General features: G+C 40.1%; 1 protein-coding gene across 1 annotated transcript in view; it reads right to left on the reverse strand.

The window, feature by feature from the left end:
- Positions 1-7,548: 7,548 nt before the first annotated feature.
- The window catches only part of LOC132824288 (bestrophin-2-like), a 36,361-nt gene continuing 22,938 nt past the window's right edge, over positions 7,549-20,971 (reverse strand). Inside the window, exons 9-11 of the mRNA XM_060838630.1 lie at positions 20,081-20,232; positions 8,658-8,869; positions 7,549-8,552 (exon numbers count right to left, since the gene is read on the reverse strand). Of these exons, the coding sequence (XP_060694613.1) occupies positions 7,549-8,552; positions 8,658-8,869; positions 20,081-20,232 (1,368 nt within the window). The remainder of the gene's footprint in view (positions 8,553-8,657; positions 8,870-20,080; positions 20,233-20,971) is intronic.

The following is a 20,971-nucleotide window of genomic DNA, read 5'->3' on the forward strand; positions in this document are numbered from 1 at the left end:
AGGCTGATAGCCAAGTTCGGTACCCATGGGGATGGTCTCAAGCGGGACCTTGGGTTCAAGTCACACTACAGGTGACCCCACTGCACTACACACACACAGACACAGACAGGTGCACATACACAGACAGATGCACACTCAGAGAGAGACACACACATGCACACACAGACACTCCTACAGATACACACTTCTTCTACGGATACTCACACACTCCTACAGACACACTCACACTCCTACAGACCCTCTTTCATATAAAAGCTCTCTCATATGCTCACACATACACACGCACCCTCTCACAGACTTATATCCCCTTACACACACACACACACACACACACACACACACACACACACACACACACACACACACACACACACACACACACATTTTCTCTCATTGACACTCATAATCCAAAACCCACACCCCACCACATACACACACCCATATGCACACACACATACATATAAGTGTGTGGAGTGAACTTGTACTTGCAGAATTACATTTTACTTTGTTCAAAAACTGCATGAATCCAAGTAAGACTGTGTAAATCCATTTTTAGATTAGAATCAGTCTGAACATTGGGGTACGGATGGTCTCACACAGGGCTCCTCACCCCTTCAATGCATTATCTGGGCAGACATGACACCAATTGTTAAAGTTCACTTAAGAATGTAATTTTTAAAAAGTCCTGCAATTTACATGAAAGACCTGAAGAAGGGCTTATGCCCGAAATGTCGATTCTCCTGCTCCTTGGATGCTGCTTGACCTACTGCGCTTTTCCAGCAACACATTTTTCATCTATGAAAGAACTGAAGTCAACATGTTCATTATAAAAGATGAGAGACATAACAAACAATCCAGATTTTTTCCAATATATAATTTCAGTTACATCACACTGTAAACTGTTGCTATAAATTCTGTGTCTTATCATCTTATACTCCACAACCACCTGATGATGGAGCAGTGCTCTGAAAGCTAGTGCTTCCAAATAAACTTGTTGGATTATAATCTGATGTTGTGTGATTTTTAACTTTGTCATTTAACCATTTCTCGCTTTTGTTCCAAGCACTTTCGTAGTCAAAGTCTTTCATTTTCTCTGTGTTTCCCCTCCTCCAGCTTTTCCTCATTCTTCTGTAGTTTTTTAAAACTTCTGTTCACCTGTAATATCTTCCAGTCCTGAAGAAAACTGAGCTGAAACTTCAGACCCTGTTTCCCATCCTGACTGACCTACTAATTATTACCAGCTTTTCCTGTTTGATTTTCAAATTTTTGGCATCTGCAGTATTTTGCAAGTGCAGCTATTGTCTATGGAACATCACAGCTAAGTCAAAATGTCAGTCATCCCTCTGCAACAGAGGTCACTCAAAAGTAATCATGAGCTGATGTACTGTCTGATTTTTCTAGCTCAAATACGCCATGTCTTGCACCACATCCACACCATCTAAAGAAAACTAATTTAGCACAAAACAGGACTAAATTATTGAGATTTCCCTGGTGTGAATGGTTCAACTAACATACCCATGTACCAATTAAGCAGTTGTTATTATTACCTCGTCTGTTCACGCACTCGATTATCCAGTGAAGATACTATAAAAATTGTAAACTGCACTCACTCAAAATAGGTCACACATGAAAAATGATTACCAGTGTGATGGTTGGTAGTGTCATCGCACTGAATTGTAGTAAGTGTCAGAGAAACAATAAAGAGAGTGGGAATTACTTTACTGGTAGTGATATTTCTGCCAGCACCCCCAACCTGGTTCACTTGTATAGGTGCTAATCTTCAATTTTTATTAATGATAATGATATGCCAATATAAGCCAGATATCAATTCAGAGACTCATCATTATGTATCTCATTTAACCTTGCATTCAACCACTATCACCCTCCCATATTATATATATTACATTACCCTCTATTTCCACACATATGCACATTCATAAATATATCTCTTCATAAACATGTATACAAACTTACACATTCATCTAGACTTGCCACGTTCACAGACAATTGTATCCATGCCCATTCTCAGAGCCACAGAGACTCAAATCTGCTCATGCAGGTTCAGATGCACTCAATTCTCCCAAGAGTCACCAACTCTCACAGATGGTTATTTTCATCCTCATTCAAACATCCTATCAGAAAAAAATCATGTAGTTCTCTCTGCAAGGATACTCATTACTGGTATGACCAGAGTAAAATGACTATGATGAAAAAAACATAAATGCCAGAGTTTCATTTCCACTATCATTCTATTTTAAATTCTTTGCACTCAATAAGTAACAATCAAGCTAGCTAATATTTCTAATCATAGTGGACCAAATTATAGTGACTTTAATCCTCAACCGAACAACTATTGACTGTACTTACATAATTATTTAATTGACAAAATTGTAAATGCTGAATATGATAATTACAATAAATCAGACTTTTCAAAGTTGTGCAATAAATATTATACAGCATAGAGTTTATACCATTTTATTGAGGAAATGCTGCCTCTAGCTGAAGTTTAGTAATGATCGATGACTAAGTTTTAAGTCTGTCCATGAGAGTTTCTGGAATCTGCAGAAATTGAGTCAATGTCATCCTGAATAAAGCTTTCTTTCTTTAACTGGTGGCATTATTTGAAACTACTTGACATTACCTGCATTTATGTTTACTTTACTTGCATTTTACAGGTGGGCATGAAATATTTCAGGCACCCAACTAACCCAGAGAACTTTGTTACATTTATAAGAGTCTAAAATTCAAAGTAATTTGTAAGGAATATCAATATATTTCTCTATCCATTTGATTCTTTACTATGTTTCCTACCTCGCCCCCAGACCTTCAATATGTTTTTCCAGCTGTCTCTAACTTCTCGTCCATCTCCCTCTATCTCCAACCCTTCAGTCTAGGTCTCCCTCTGTCTCCAATTCGAATCATAGAATCCCTACAGTGTGGAAGGAGGCCATTCAGTCCATCGAGTCTGCAGCGACCATCCGAAAAGCATCCCACTCAGAACCATCCCCTTACTTTATCCCAGTAACCTCATATTTTACCATGGTGAACCCACCTCGCCTGCACATCCCTGGAAACTACAGATGATTTAGCATGGCCAATCCAACCAACCTGCACATTCTTGGAGAAAACTGGAGCACCCAGAGAAAACCAAGCAGATGGGGGAAGACAGAGACTGAGTCACTGTGCTGCCCTATTTCTTCGCTGTATTTCAATGTAGCTGTAAAGAATTATAATATTTTACTTTACATTTTTCTCTTCTCATCTCTGGCCCTTCGGTATGTTGGTTATCTCCACCTCTAACTCTTTTGTATAACTCTCTAAATCTCTAAGCCTTCACTGTATAATGCATTTCATTTCTAATCTTCAGTGTGTCTCAGCATCATGTCTATCAAATCTTCCACTGAATTTGATTTGTCACATTATTTGTCTGATAACAAGCACTAGATAAGCAGAAATTTCCTCCACTTAACTATTTTGAAATCTGAAACTATTGGGAATAGAGGGTTTGAAAATGGAGGAAAGGGTCTGCAAATAATGGAAAAGTTCTGGAAGGATACAAGGGCTGCAAAGAGGAGAAAACAGGTTAAAACTTTTCAATGGAAGGAATACTCACTCAGCGGAGAACAGGCAAATGGAGGTAATAGGTTCCTTGTAAATTAAAGTGAAGTCTCTAGACTAAAGCTGCAGATGTTCAAGAGTTATCTATGGGGAAAATGTAGTCGACACTATTGTAATGAACAATGTGTCAATTGTATCATTTAACACTGAACAGTTTCATTTCAAAAGATTTGTGTTTATGTGTTATGAAATCTCAAAACATCTAACATACTATGAATTGTTTGAAGTATGTTAGAGGCAAAAGTGCAATGGTTTAGCTGTGACTTCACCAGTCTGTGGAAAGTGTGTTTAGGGTGATGGCTTTTAGTGTGCGAGAGTGTGTGATAGTGCCATTTTTTTGCTAATTAGTGTCTTTTATTGTATCTACTTACTGCCGTGTCTGGAAAATTAATGTTTTCATTGTGCAATTTGCCTTTGTATTTGAAAGCCCTGTGATGCTTATTGGGAATATTCTGCTTCTCTGTTAGTCCACAATAATCAAATATCAACACAAATACAGAAAGTGTGATTACCAAGTGTTTGCATTGCCTTATGGCAGAGTTCATGAGACTTAAAATATAGTCTCTGAAAACTAAAAAGTTATCCCCCTAAAATCAAAAAGTGGCCATTGAGTTATTTCAAAGAGAACTCTCGGTTGGGAGATAGGTGGAGAGACTTGAGCCCTGAATGGCTCAGAGGGGAGCAGCTGGTAGTGTTAAGTTCTGAAAAAGGGGCACAGGACTTGAAACATTAACTCTACTTTCTCTCCACAATGCTGTGAGACCCGCTGAGTTTCTTCGCAATTTCTGTTTTTGTTTTATATTACCAGTATCCACAGTCATTTGTGTTGATAGTGGGGTCTTCAGCGATGATAATGCCATTGAATGTGAAGGGGAGATAGTTAAATTCTTTATTTTCAGAGTTGGTCATTGCCAGGCAGGTGTGGCACAAATTATATTTGCCACTGCTCCTTAATAACATGCTTAGTCAAATGCTGACTTGATGATAAGGGCAATCACACTCGCCCCTGATATTCAGCACTTTTTGGACCAAGGCTGTAATGAGGTCAAGAGCTAAGAAACCCAAACTGAGCATCAATGAGTAAGTTATTGCTGAGCAAGCACTGTTTGATAGCAGTGTCGATGATCTGTTGCATCTTGGTCCAGCATAGCTACAATTTTAAAATACTCATCCTTGTTTTTAGATCCCTCCAGGGTCATGCCCTTCCCCTTTTCGTAACCTTCTTCATCACTGCTGCTCTCTGAGATTTTTGTTGATTTCAAGTTTTAGCCTCTTAATTATTCTGGTATTGGTGGCTGTGCGTAGCTCCCTAGTCCCTAAGCTCTGGAAGAAACTGTTTACAATTAAGACATTTAAACAACATTATGTCATAATAAAAAATTATGTTGCTTACTGAATAAAGAACTATAGCACATTCAAAAAGCCAACTAGTCTCTAAACTCTGGCAGAAACAGTTTACAATTAAGAAATTTAAACATCATTAAGTAATAATAAAAAATTCTGTTGCTTTCTGAATATAAAATTATAGCACATTCAAAAAGCCAACTGTATGAAATTCAGCCCATTTGATCCACATTCAATTTAAGGGATTTCACGGGAGAGATTTGCAAGCAAAAGCTTAGTGGACCAATGTTCTTCTATTCAATACATTACTCTGATTCCATGTATTTTAGTTTGTTTCCACATCCATTTCCCACATTTCAGCAGGTTTCTGCTTCCATCACCATCATTCAATACCTTCCTGCCCCCATTTCCAATACCTCATTGTGGGTTGAATTTTATGTGGCAGAAACTGTTGTCAGGCTGACATCATCATGATGGAAGAGGCCCCACATGAATATCTAATTAAGTGGGATAAGTATGGGGCTGGTGTGGGCAGGATGTCAATTAAGCTCAGACATGAGTCAAATGGTATCCATTACCCTTAAGCCCACTAAGATGTCGTGGAGATTGTGCTAGTCTCCTGGCCCTCTAAAACCCACTTAGCAAATCCTGTCGGGTTTATTATTGGCCTTCCATGAACGGGAGGGGTGCTTGCTATCAGGCCATTCTCTACCTGATTAAGAGATCTGGCATTGAGCAGCAGTCATTGAAAGCCACCCATCTGCTCTTACCTCTAATCCCCACATCCCCTAACATGGCCACCATTTTGCCTTCATTACCTATTACCTATGGTCTCTCTGTGACCCTGAGCCTCACCTGGGTGCTGTGTCACGAGGAAGTGGCGATTAAAAGGTGCTGACCTCTGATTGGCTGTAGCTGTTGATGGGAAGGACTTTCACCACTGGAAACCTCAGTTACAGAAAGGGATTTTGCTTCCATTGGATCACCTTATTGGTTCACAAGCAGTGGATGATAACATCATCTTCATTTTTAATCTTTCATTGTGTCTTTCCCCCGACTTGGAGAGAAATTATAGCAAATGTACTGATGCACTCAAGAATGCAATCAATTAGCAATCACTAAACCTAAAGTGAGCTTCCACTCTTAGGCTCTTAATCCCATTGTAAAAGCACTTGAAATTGTCACATTTCATTGAATTGGTATAATTAGGTTTTTAATATCTTAAAGTTTGGAATTAGGGGACTCTTGTGGTGCAGTTATAGTGTCTATCTCTGAGTTAGCAAGTTTGGATTCAAGTCCCAGAAGTGTGTCATAACATCTCTGAGCAGGCTGGTTAGAAGAGGTTTTTTAGAAATATGTAATTACGGCTGGCTATTCTCACTGGTCCTGAAAGAATAATTTCACTTGTTGAATGCCAGGTTTCTCCAATGTGATAAAAAAAATTAAAATCGTCTTTTCTAAAAGTTTATGATAATGTAATTTATATTTTCACTCCATGTATTTATTTCAATGATGAATTATAGCAAAAGTAGCAGGGGAGTTGGGGGGATTTACAGTTTACAGCGAGGTGAAGGGACCATGAAGCCAGCAGCAAGGAGACAGTGGCCAGGAGACTCCAATTTTGCAATGTGTTGTGATCAGCACCATCTCTATGTGCACACATGGCCAGTTGCCATCTTTGATGGCATCTTGGTGTAGTCAACACTCACAGTGAACTTTACAATCTAAAGTGAAAATATTTTCTTGCTTTCTGTCTGTAAGATTACTTCAGTGAAATTGGTGGCTTACCCTGCATAATGACATCACAGTTACTGGACAGAAATCTCCTTGACTAGGCACTAAGTCCAAATTAGCATTGGGAAAGAAATAATTCAGACCACAGAAAGCAGTAAATCTTTGTGGACAACATTCTTTCAGGTCACCATTGGACACTGTTATGTCACCACCAACAAAATCTAGCCAAAAAATTTTTAAGTTGCTGTTTTTAACTATGGATCCAGTGACTGTCTGAAGCTTAGCTTTGCAGGGCGATAATCTTTTAAGGAAATGAGACATGAATGGTGAAGTTTATCCTTCTCATTGTGAATAATGTTAGTATTGGGGAACAGAATACTTGTTTTTTTGGCAACAAGCGTAAGGATCAAATACTCCCCACTATAGACAAAATAACAAAATAACACTTGTACTGCACCAGTGTGACAATTTCCATTTCCTACACAAATTATCCAATAGCTTACAGCTGCCAATTTAGGGGAAATTTGGTGCTTTTGTGAGCTTGATAATTCGGATCTAGTTTGAGGTTGCTCAGACTTAATTCACAAAGGAATCTTGCAGCTGGCAGGCTGATATGCCCAAAGATGAAAAGCCAGTCTATAAGCTTGTGTCTTCTTTCATTCCACCAGAGCTGCTTCTGAAAGCCTCTGCAGTGAGAAATCATGTAGCAATGACGTTGTGTTGTGTAAGCTTGCTTCACTATATACCACATTGGAGCTGCATTTAAAATTTGCTATGTTTGAGATATGGTTTAAATAAAGCTATATAGGCTCAACAAAGCAAAATGATACATGGAGTCTTTAATGTTTCATCTCAGTCATTTGCTTCTGTGTGCTTATCCATTTTCCCATTCTCTGGAATGTTTTCTGCTGTTTCAATTATGATATCCATCAGGTTGACTAGGTCCCCATCGTTGAGTGAGAATCTCAAATCATTTGGAGGCACGGTGTCATATTTCAGATGTGCCTTCATATTGGTGTCAGTTGTGCAATCAGCAGTGGTCATGGATTGAGTGGTTATATTGAGGTACTTGGTGGACGTGCCCATTTCAGAAAATCCTGGGGAAGGTGTGCTTCCTGCCTTATAATCAGTACCAGAGATTGTTCCACTGTGACTTAGTATCCTTGACGTCCCCAGCATTGGGGAAGACACTGGTGTGAAGGAAAAGGTGGACATTGTTGAGCCACAGCCTGGTGTGTTGAATGAAGGATTTGGAGGGTCTGGACTGTTTGCATGTCCAAGGGACTCAAGAGTCAGTCTAGGATGCTTGCGTGCTCGGAAACCAATGCTTGTATTGAGCTTTTGTTTCAATTCGATTGGCTTATCAGTGTCTGAAGAGCTGTCTGTCAGGAGACAGGGTAGACTTTCAGGAACCAGTAGGAGGTTATTACTGCTGTTAGGGTTCATGCTGTTGGTTGTTAGTATAAGAGTCTCTTTACAGTTTTTAGAGTGGCTATTTGTAACAGCTTCATCTTCAGATGCAATTTGACTATTTTCCACTGTTGTTACCTCTGTCGATGTTTCATTCAGGGAGGCTCCTTTATTGGCAAGAATGCTGTTTCCTATGTCTAGCTCATTGGGTTTGGAGGCTGACTCATTGCCATTACTGCCTTGATTTCCAGCTGAGGAGACAGAGATGTTGGTCAGCATAGAGGGCTTCATTAAAGGGATCCTTTTGAGAGGAAATATCATGGGAATGGATTGGATGGGTGTTTGAGGGGCACTATAGTAGCCAGGTCTGTCATAAAGTGAAGAAGAGATGAAGCTGTCAAAATCCCTTGCCTCACTATCCAAGGCAGCACAACCTTGAGTGGACCCTAAAGGTGAATGCGAGGATGAGGAGGCTCGGTGGATTCTTGCAAAGGGTCTATTTGGAGGGAGACATCCTGGCTTATGGAAACCATTGGGGGTTGACTCTGAGCTCAAGAAGCTGTACATAGCAGCCTGCGGCAAAGCACCATTCCTCTTCCTCATTAGATTAATTCGAGGAGTGGATCTGGAAATGTTTTGCAAGTTTGTTGATGGAATTCCGAGGAGTCGGCCTAAGTTACTCAGAAGTGGAGTGGCATGGTTTACTTCTTCATTCTCATTGATCTGTTCCAGGGGCTGGAACTCCATTTCCTCTTTAAGCATGCTGTAAGGGCAAATGTAAGTTTTAAGAAAGCATATATAATCAAGTATGTTGTACTTCTCAAAGCATAAAAAGAGCGTGTTTTCTAAAGGTCTCACAAAGTGGATTAATTGGCAAAATTATTGTATATCTGCCCTTGATAGCCTAGATCCTTCCTATTTTCCCACCTCTGATTGGATGGAGTTAGCCCCCATGTTCCTCAACTAGGGCGAAATATATTCACCACAATATGAAAACTGATCACTCTTCAACAATTTTATATGGATACGATGTTCACTAAATTTTATGATACACACTTCTACATGGACAAGATTTTCCCGATGAGCGAACGATTAAAGGAAGATGTTTGTAGAAATAGTAATTTCTCAGTATTAGTGCACTCTCTAGTGCTATTTCATGCAGGAAACAAAGATCTTGCCTACCACCTGGAGAGCTAGCAAGAGCTCTGTGACACCTTTTTCCAGGCACTTAAGTGGGCACTGTTGGACCCTCCCCAAGATCCTTGATCCCAGTCACAGAAGTCCACTGGATGAGAGCTTTTGGTCAATCAGAGGCTGGCAGTTCTTCATTGCTTAGATTTTAGCAGGGAGGTAATGGCTACTGCTGGTACTATATACCTACCTGAGGTATCAGATTGTTGATGGACTCAGGTACAGCTGAATGATAGTTGGTGAAGTTCAGACATTGGAGGTTCCATTGACTGCTTCTAACTTATCAAGAAATGTAAGAATTATCTTCCAAAAGGTCGATTTTAACCTCAAGTGGAATGTCTCTATCTTTATTATTTTGAACATTTAATTTATAGGCTCCTTCTGAGCAGTAATACATTGTACATCAATCTAGCAATTAGTTTTTATGTATCCTTTTTGGTCTAAAGGGTGTACAGCTTTTAGAAAAGTATGTGGAACATGTGGCAACTTACATGATCACCAGTGGCTGATATCACAGAAAAGAAAATGATCATTGTTAATCCTATAGCTCTTGAATAGCGCTGCACTTCAGTTCACTGTCTGTTCATGGAAACTGCTGGGAGGCACTTGGAGCCCTAAGGTCCTGGTGGAAACTGCATACATTCCCTAGTATCCAACTTCAAGTCACAGGGCAACAGCTGGCATTCTATTCATGGCTTAAGTGCTGTGGGGTAGGGAGATGAAGATCAGACAGGATTTCTGTTTTTACTCACAGTGCTGTGATGAAACTGCTAGACAATGTGTTTGTGTTGGAATAGGTGAAGATTGTTGAATAATCTGCCACTACGCAATGTCCAACACAGTAAGAATGGGCAGTTGGGCCCTGAGAGAAAGGAGGGATGGAGCAAAGTACAAAAGATGGATGTAAAAGTACAGTTGCTTCAGCCTGACCTGACTTACCTTCTTGTCACTAAAAAGTATCTGGCATCCTATGTCTTACAGATAAAGGCAAAGACAAAAAGGTAATATTAAATCTATGCAAATTGTAAGTTAGGCAACTGTTAGAATAGTGTGCTCTGTTTTGAGCACTTGGAGTTATACCAAAGGTTATGGAAAGTATGTGAAATAGATTTCCTAAGTATTGATAGACTTTAGTTATAAGGAAAAGTCAAGAAACTGGGGCTTATTGTCTTTGAACAAGGAGAGATCTATTATAAGGATTTTTACAAAGTAATCAGGCAAAAATAAAGATCCATTTCTACTGGTAAGTGAATCAGAGACTAGAATGCATGAATTTAATACAATTGGAGAAAGTACAGAGAGAAATTTAAGGCAAAAATAATGTTTACATAGTGTTGTTAGGACATGGAACGCTAATTGATCTTTTTCTGTGCCAATGTTTGTAACCAGTGGTGGGACCAATGAGGCCCAAAGCCTGGGCGTAAATTTCCTTTGTAGCTATTCTGCTGGACCAGTGTTCATCTGTGATGGCCCATGATGAAATAATCTGCTAATTTTTACCAACCAAGTTCATAATGTGAAGAATTACTATATTGTTACCAAAGGGTTAAACATGAGTTCACATCTTTAGAAGAGGAAGAAGAGAAGGTAGTGCGGTGTGTGCATTCCTTCAAGCTTGAACTGTTTTCGTGTGAAATAGAATATTCACCTTTTTGGGATAAGCAGAAGAAACTTGTTATACAAACATTATGAAGTTTACTGCATTTCTGCAACTATTTACAGATTACATGAATATGGCCTTCATTATTACAGAGTTTATTAGGAGCACATCAGCCTCAGATCAGTGCCTTACAAGCTCCTTCTTTATACTACCTGAGTCCCTGTGATATCACCACAGTGAGTGACACTTACTGCACTCAATTAATTATGAACACTTCCACATCTTTCTAGTCCCATAAATAATATTCCCCCAAAGCCAATTATCCCCATAATGATTGTACTGTTATGCATGTGTTTATAAATTTGCACTTGCTACTATCCCAACTATCTCCAAGATTTTGATTTTACAAATTCAAATTTGCATGTTCCACTATTTTGTCGTAAAGTGTTCTCTTTGGACTTGTAGGAGGTAGTTGACTTGGACTGTCTTCCTGATGGTCTGAGGTCTGTGGTCTGTGGTTTCCTCTTGGATTGAAGGGTCTTTAATCTCTTAGAATTCTCTCATGAAAGCCTTTGGTGATGTATGCCTATTCTTTATAAATGTCAGTATAATCCCTGCTATTGTAGGTAATTCTTTTTCTTTGCATATTTCATATCTGTTCTTAGTGGTGTCTTTCTTGGAATTAAATGGACCATATCTTTAAATTGTGTCAGTGAAATGCCTTTCCCAATCTGCTTTGTTCTATGGAAAGTGGTTTAAAACTTCTATCTTCTTGAACATTCTGGACTTTGATACAAACGTTAGTTATGTCAAAATGTTTTGTCTCAGTCACTGATTTTGCCCAGGAGAACTATGGATTTGTCTTCTAGTGGAGAATATTTCACTTTATTTATACCTTTATTTGGGTAGTTCATTGGTATTTTTCTTTTCTCTGGCTAGGTCCTGCTTTGGCACATTTTCTGAAAATGACCTACTTCCTTACAATAAGAGCATTCAGTTCTAAAATCTGAGCACTGTTCACATCGATGCTTTTTTACTCCATAGCTCTGGCAATGACTTTGCCTCTGTTTATCCAGTATGCTGCATAGGTTTATCTGTATATCTTTTGTATCTTAAGAAATGCATAAATTCTGTAGCTCTCTTGTCCCAGGTTTAACCTTCTCCTCAAAGGATTGACCTGTTTCCTTCCGGATTTCTGCTTTAATCTCCATCTGGTGAATGGATTTCTCTTGGGTTAGTTATTTTTTACTGTAACTAATTTGACAAAGATTCACCAGTAATGCCTTCAGCAATCCAGTTTTGTACAAATTTTGACTTTAAATCATCATAATGACATCTCCACTAGCCTGAAGAGACCATTAATGGAATCATTTATAGCTTCAGGATCTTGTTGGATCTTGCCCTTTCAAGAATTTTATTAGATCTTAGATTTAAATTATTGTCAAAGACCTTCGGTATCATTTTAAATTCGTGTGGTAGGTAATCCAAGATGGAGGACAAGAAAAGATTATAGCTGTAAGAGCTGCTTCTTTCTTTGAGGTATTTTAGGTATCGGAGGTGATTCCCTTGAATTCCAGGAGCAACAATTACTGTGTTATATGCTGTTGCATTGTTTTGGAACTTTGGGGAAAAAAGATCAAAACAGTGGCACTTTTAAAAGGAGGAAGATGGACAAAAGGCAGTGACCACATGGTCAATGAGGGAGAGAGAGAAAGACACCTACACTGCTAACTGACACAGCAGTGAATCTGCACAGTTACTGCCTTTGCTGTTTGAGTTCATGTATCTCTGGACATTGGAGTGCATCTCGGAAAAATGAACAAACAGTGAAATTCACGCTGACCTTGGAGGAATCTGTGTGGGAGAGCTCACAGTACAGGAGCAGATTAGTGCATAGTTTTTAAGTGTAACCTTGCTATAACTCTACAATAGTGAGTAGAGTGGGTTCTTTCTTGATTACATGTTTTATTGAGACTTGTCTCTTGATTAAATTTTAAAAATATAAACCATAAGTACAAAGTTAGCCTGGAGCACTGCTTTTTAGAGCAAAAAGACAATGCTATTTTCTGGGTTGGTAAATGTAGAGGAGCAATGATGGCCTTTAGCAGAGTGATATGCTCTTCCTGTCAGGTGTGGGAGTTTAGGGAGAGTTTCCATGTTACTGATGATTATGTTTGCAGGAATGACATCACAGGTTCTAAAAAGAGACAGTGCAAGATAGCAGACAATGACATATCCCTCCCAGATCACCTCAATGCCTTCTGTGCTCGCTTTGAGCAGAATTTCAGCAGAGAGGTAACACCTATTCCGACAAGTCCTGACAAACCTATCCCAAGAGTGACTGCATCAGAGATCAGAGCAGTTTTCCTTTGTGTGAATCCAAGGAAAGAGATGGGACCAGACGGAGTACCAGGCTGTGCACTCAGAGCACGTGCAGATCAACTGTAGAGGTCTTCTCGGATATCTTCAACCTCTCTCTCTGCAACAGACCACTGACCCTGTGTGTTTCAAGAGGGCCAACATCATCCCTGTGTCTAAGAAGACTCATCAGCATGTCTCAATGACTACCGCCCAGTGACCCTAACTTCTGTGGTCATGAAGTGCTTTGAAAGGCTGGTCATGGCATTAATCAACTCCAGCCTCCCCACTATTCTTGACCACTCCAATTTGCCCATCAGATCCATGTCAGATGCCATATCACTTGCCCTTCACTCCTCCTTAGAACATCTTGACACCAAGAACAGCTATGTAAGAATCCTACTCATTGACTACAGTTCAGCCTTCAATACTATTATTCCTTCGAGACTGATTATTAAACTTAGTGATCTTGAACTAAGCCCCACTCTTTGCAACTGGATCCTCAGTTTCCTGACCCACAGGCCACAGTCAGTGAAGACTGGGGACAATATTTCATCCTCACTAGCACTCAACCTTGGAGGCCCCCAGGGGTGCGTACTCAGCCCTCTCCTGTACTCACTGTATACCCATGACTGCGTCGCCAAATACCATAATGCCATTTACAAGTTCGCTGATGACACCACCATAGTCAGTCAAATCTCAGATGGCGACAAAACAGACTACAGAATGGAGGTGGAAGACCTGGAAAAATGGTGCACTGAGAACAACCTACTCCTCGATGCCCGCAAAACCAAGGAACTCATTATCGATTGTCGGCGGAATATTACTTTTCCCCCCTACACATTAACAGCACAGAGGTGGAACGAGTGAAGAGTGTCAAGCTCCTGGGAGTGGTCATCCACAACAAGCTTTCTCGGACTCTTCATGTGGATGTACTGGTTACAAAGGCCCACCTATGTTTCTTTTTCCTCAGGCAGCTGAGGAAATTTGGCATGACTTTGAATACCCTTGCCAACTTTTTTAAGTGTGCCGTCAAGAGCATTCTGTCTGGATGTATCAGTAGCTGGCCTGGCAACTGTACCATTCAAGATCGGAGACGGTTACAGAGACTGGTGAACTTGGCCCCGACAATCACAAAGGTCAACCTCCCATCTATAGAATCCATCTACCAGACCCGTTGTCCAGGAAAGGCCGCCAGCTTTCTCAAAGATCCATCCCACCCTGGCAATGTTTTTTTACAACCTCTACCATCAGGGAGAAGGTACAGAAGCTTGAACACATGCACCATCCGGTTTCATAACAGTTTCTACCCTACTGTTGTTTGAGTACTGAATGGACTTGCAAACTCTTAACATTCGCCTATAGCTGTGTTTTTGTTTTTGCCACTGTTTACCTATTATTTACTTATCTATGCTACTTAACTATGTGATCTGCCTGTATTGCTCACAAAACAAAGCTTTTCACTGTGCCTCAATACACATGACAATAAATTTAATTCAATTCAATTTAATTCAGGAAGTGTCTTTGGTTGTGAATCCTATCACATTGCATGGATTGGTTGGAGATGCAGGTAGAGACAATAAATAATTAATTTACAAGAGCTAAGGGGTGTGAGGAATAGCAGTTAAAGGAAGGGACCAAAGCCACGGGTTAACTCCAGGAAAGGTAGGAGGGGTAGGCAGGTAGTGCAGGAATCTTCTGTGGCTATCTCCATTTCAAACAAGTATACTGTTTTGGAAAATATAGGGGGAATGTAGCATGAACAGCCAAGGTTCTGGTTTCAAGACTGGCTCTAATGTAATGATGAGTACATTGGGTTCCAAGTGATCAATTGTGATAGGGGTCTCTCTAGACAGAGGCACAGACTGTATGGGTGGGAGGGGTGGGGGGGGGGGGGGGGGGGGGGAGGAGGCTGGGAACCAGGGAAGTCATGAGGAAAGAGATCAATCTGAGACCGGTGCAGTTGGAAAAAGGAGCTAGACAAACAGTCAGGGCAGGCAGGAACAAGGTAGGACTGATAAATTAAACTGCATTTACTTAAATGCAAGAGGCCTAACAGGAAAGGCAGACGAACTCAGGGCGTGGTTAGGAAATATAACTGGGATATCATTGTAATTACAGAAACATGGCTCAGGGATGGGCAGGACTGGCAGCTTAATGTTCCAGGATAAAAATGCAATAGGAGGAATAGAAAGGGAGGCCAGAGAGGAGGAAGAGTGGTGTTTTTGAAAAGTGATAACATTACTGCTGTACTTAGGAAGGATGTTCCTGGGAATACATCCAGGGAATTTATTTGGGTGGAACTGAGAAATAAGAAAGGGATGATCACCTTACTGGAGTGTATTGTAGACTCCCTAATAGTCAGTGGGAAATTGAGAAGCAAATTTATAAGGAGATTTCAGTTATCTGTAATCTTGTGGTAGAGGATTTTAATTTTCCAATCATAGACTGGGACTGCCATAGTGTTAAGGGTTTAGATGGAGAGGAATGTATTAAGTGTGTCCAAGAAAATCTTTTAATTCAGTATGTGGATGTACCCATTAGTGAAGGTGCAAAACTTAATCTACTCTTGGGAAATAAGACAGGGCAGGTGACCGAGGTGTCAGTAGGGGAACACTTTGAGCCAGTGACCATAATTCTTTTAGTTTTAAAATAGTGATGGAAGAGGATAGCCTGGATCTAAAAGCTGAAGTTCTAAATTGGATGAAGGTCAATTTTGACCGTATTAGGCAAGAAATTTCAAAAGCTGATTGGGACCAAATGTTCGCAAATAAAGGGACGGCTAGAAAATGGGAAGTCTTCAAAATTGAGATAACGAGAGTCTAGAGACTGTATATTCCTGTTAGGGTGAAAGGAAAGGCTGGTAGGTGTAGATAAAGCTGGATGACTGGAGAAATTGAGGGTTTGGTTAAGAAAAAGAAGGAAGCATATGTCAGGTACAGACAGGAGAGATTGAATGAATCCTTAGCAGAGCATAAAGGCAGTTGGAGTATACTTAAGAGGGAAATCAGGAGGGCAAAAGGGGGACATGAGATAGTTTTGGCAAATAGGGTTTAGGAGAATCCAAAGGGATTTAATAAATACATTAAGGACAAAAGGATAACTAGGGAGAGAATAGGGCACCTTAAAGATCAGCAAGGCAGCCTACGGGTGGAGCCACAGGAAATGGCAGAGTTACTAAATGAGTGCTTTGCATCAGTGTTTACTGTGGAGAAGGAAATAGAAGTTACAGAATGTAGGGAAATAGATGGTGACATCTTGAAAAATGTCCATATTACAGAGGAGGAGGTGCTGGATTTCTTGAAATGCAAAAAGGTTGATAAATCCCCAGGACCCGATCAAGTGTACTCTAGAACTCTGTGGGAAGCAATGAAAGTGATTGCTGGACCCGTTGCTGAGATATTTGTATCGTTGATGGTCACATGTGAAGTGCCGGATGACTGAAGGTTGTCTAATGTGGTGCCACTGTTTAAGAAAGGTGGTAAGGACAAGCCAGGGAACTAAAGACCAGTGAGCCTGACATTCAGTGATGGGCAAGTTGTTGGAGGGAATCCTGAAGGGCAGGATATACATGTGTAGTGGACAGCAAATAAGGTTACCTCAGAGTACAACGGGATTTTGATCAGATGGGCCAATGGGCTGTGGAGTGGTAGATGAAATTTAATTTAGATAAATGTGAGATGCTGCATTTTGGAAAAGCAAATCAGAGCAGGACCTATACACCTAATGGTAAGGATGTTGTGAAATTTGAAAGGGTTCAGAAAATATATGCAAGGATGTTGCCAGGGTTGGAGGATTTGAGCTAAAGGAGAGGCTGAATTGGCTGGGGCTGTTTTCCCTCGAGTGTCAGAGGCTGAGGGGTGACCTTATAGAGATTTATAAAATCATGAGGGGCATGGATAGGATAAAAAGACAAGGTACTTTCCCTGGGGTGGGGGAGTCCAGAACTTGCGAGCATAGCTTTAGGATGAGAGAGGAAAGATTTAAAAGTGACCTAAGGGGCAATGTTTTCATGCAGAGGATGATGCATGTATGGAATGAGTTGCCAGAGGAAGTGGTGGATGCTGGTACAATTACAGCATTTAAAAGGCATTTGGATGGGTATATGGTTAGGAAGGGTTTGGAGGGATATGGGCCTAGTGCTGGCAAATGGGACTAAATTAGGTTAGGATATCTGGTCAGCGTGGACAATTTGGACCGAAAGGTCTGTTTCTGTGCTGTACATCTCTATGACTCTATTTCAATATGGTGAAGAATGACATCTTCAGCAGTACTCCCAATTGTGTGCAGAAGTTTATTGTGTGCAGAAGTAATGGGTACATCCACATACTGAATTAAAAGATTTTCTTGGACACACTTAATACATTCCTTTCCATCTAAACCCTTAACACTATGGCAGTCCCAGTCTATGTTTTGAAAATTAAAATCCTCTACCACAAGATTACAGATGACTGAAATCTCCTTGTTCTGCTCTTGACTTACATTCCAGCTGAGAAGCTGTTTTATATCTCAAGGATGTATAGTTCTGTATTCTATTTGGCCCATTTCTGAAACTAAATCTTTCTGACAAAAACATTTCTGATTCATAACTTCCAAAAGTGTTCAACTAATTTTTGTTTTGAAAGATTATTATTCTTCAGTAATGGTGGTTCTCTGTTGCTTTTGTACTGGACAGGAGGAGTTTTCTATGTTTTATGGCTATAATGGAGATTTACCCTTTCTTCCTGCCTGTAGTGTAGGTTTACCTTCTCCTTGCAGCTGTAATCAAGTCTCTCCCTCTGTTAGCATCTGTAAATGGAAGCTTTCTGTGTTTCAGAACCTTACTGTTTTGTTCTACTGGCTACCCAAAAGAAAATTGTGTTAAACCGGAATCTCAAACTTCTGTAAATTATCCAGTGCTTATCTGATTAAATGGCCAAGTTAGCAATTTCCCTAGTTCTCTGCTCTTGAAGTATGAGTTTCTTTATTGACCTTTACAGCTTAATTTTTCAAGCCTTGTCTTGTAGCATCTGTGTGCTCTTTCAAAACTGTAACATTTTAAAGAAAAATGACCGCCTTATCATTATTACTGCTCCGTTTGAAGTTTCTGCTTTTGTGCAAGGACTGTTTAGTTTTGACTCTCACAATCTTCGACTTCTGATCAGTCACTGTACTGGCTCAGGTCAACCTGAGGAGCACTCCCACAAAGTATCACTTCATGACGCAACCTACACCTCTCCCTTGAAACTTCCCATTTCCTATCGAACTGCACATCTTCTGTCAGGTCTAAAACGCTCTCTGTATTGTTCTTTGAAGTATTCTTCTGCACTGGACATTGCCACGAGGTGTTTGGGTACACCATTGTCAAGAATCAACAGTATCTATTTTGCTTGAAGTCTTCTGGGTCACCAGCATGTTTATTTTCCCCTTTTAGTCATGTGTACAAGAGTTGATACATTGGCAAAGAAAACTAGAGGAACAAAAACATTTCGGAAGAAAGCCCAGAGATTCAATCTCTCTGGGAAATCTCTCATCTTTGTTTAGCACTTATTGCTGAATGCATAGGACAGGAACTCACCACAGAATAATGCTAAAGTATACTCAGCCACAAACCTAATCTCTGCCTGGTTTGAAATTCACTCTTGGGAATGCTGCACCATGTTGGAATTCAGTTTTATACCAGAAATTCCCCACCCTTTGAACTTCTGATTTCACATGTACCCCTTCAGACTGAGCATATTTCACAAGAAAGGGATTCATAGATTTATTAAACTTATCACAATTACTGGAAACATATTACTTTATCCACTCTTTAATAAAAACTTCAACAATTCAAAATAAATGGACCACAATTGATATAGTTAACTGATGGCATTAATCTCATGAAGCTATCTCCAGCTGACCTAAATTTTAAACTACTACGTTATTATTCAGCCATCTGCTTATGTTCTACTGAGACATATGAACCACAATTATTCAAATGCTGCTCTTCCGCTGAGGTGCTGGAAATTTGTGTGTGCGTGGCAGCAGGAGGTCTGAGTCGCTTTTGGCAGGAACTCAAGCTCTGTTTGAGCAGAATGAAGCTAAGCAACAGGATTATGCTCCACATGGCGACATGGTGGCTCAGTGACACTGTTGCCTCACAGTGCCAGGGTCGCAGGTTTGATTCCATCCATCTGTGTGGAATGTGCACATTCTCCCTGTGTCTGTGTGGGTTTCCTCCAGGTGCTCCAGTTTCCTCTCACAGTCTAAAAATGTACAGGTTACGTGGATTGGCCATGCTACATTGTCCAGGAATGTTCACGGGAAATACAGTGTCACAGAGACAGGTTAGGGGAGTGGGTCTGGGTAGGATGCTACTCTTCAGAGCTTCAGTGTGGACTCAATGGGCCAAGTGGCCTGCTTCCACACTGTAGGAATTCTATATTTTATATTGTGGTGGTTGTATTCCATAAAAAAGGCTGTCAGGTGGCTTAAGGGCCAGTTTGTAGGTGTGGATCAGGAGAGGGAAAGGGTCCTAAAATGGGTTGGAGGTTTATGCTGTGTACATTATTAAGAACAAGTTCAAGAAAAGGAGCTGGGTTCTCATAAGTGATCATTCTTCCCTCCTATAAGTTTACTGACATTCCTCTTTTCTTTGACCTTGCTTATTTTTCTTCCAATGAAAGATAACAATGGACAAGAAAATCAAACACACTGCACATGTACAAATGGCTAATTGCCATGGTAACATGCTAGATGTTTAGGCATGTAGATATATCTCATCTGACAGACAGGTAACTACTGCCACTGTAATTATGTATTTTTTTTTGATTCATAAAGAATTTCACTGTGAAAATAATTAACCTGATATCAAAAGTGGAGCCCAGGAAGGAGGTTTTCCGGTGTTCTGTGGTTGCTGCTGTGTATGGAGGCTTTGGATTATTGTCATTCCAATATTTATCCTTCTCAAGAGCAGGTAAGTTCTGATGCATTTCATCCACGGCCAGGAGGGAAACCTTAAAAAAAAGAGTCAGAATATACAAATTATCAACTCAGCTGAAGAATACCATTATGTAATCAGTAACTCACAATATTGAATAAGCAGGAATCCTTTGAGTCCAGCAAGCTTTTTCTACAGTGCTGCATAAACAGAAATTCTACATAGTTACAAGTTAAACTTAATTAACCCACTGACTAAGCATAAACTGTTCAGAGTTCTGAACAAGAGTATGAGTTACTGTTTATTCAGCAGCTTAAAGTTTACGAACTGTGTAAATGTTCACAGTTCTTTGTTATTCTGTCTGCGTCTTGCACTCTCTTGCATTAGAAATACAGTCATCAAATTAGAAGAATCCAGACAACTATGGAAAAAATTAGTCATAATTTAATGCAATGATCACAGCTACATTTAACACTATGCTCTGTTTCATTTTATTTCAAGACTACTTCACGTCTCCATCCCCATCAATTAGAGACAGTGCTCACATGATGAGTGATGAAGGTAATTTTATATAATTTAGGGGTTAAGAGACCAACAATTCAACTCATTTGAGAGTAAAGACACATTGGTCTGATTTAATAAAATAAGGCTAAGCTCCAATCAGCCTTGGTTCCTGGAAGTTATGAACCAACAGTCTTGCAAAAGACAGCAAGTCTGAAAGATCTCCAGTGCTGGAATCTCAACCTTCTTCGTTCATTCATTGGCATTTCAAGCTTCTCTAACAGAATGCTAGAATACGTCCAGACTAAGGTCCT

This window comes from Hemiscyllium ocellatum, chromosome 18, assembly GCF_020745735.1.
Source record: "Hemiscyllium ocellatum isolate sHemOce1 chromosome 18, sHemOce1.pat.X.cur, whole genome shotgun sequence".
NCBI lineage: Eukaryota > Metazoa > Chordata > Chondrichthyes > Orectolobiformes > Hemiscylliidae > Hemiscyllium > Hemiscyllium ocellatum.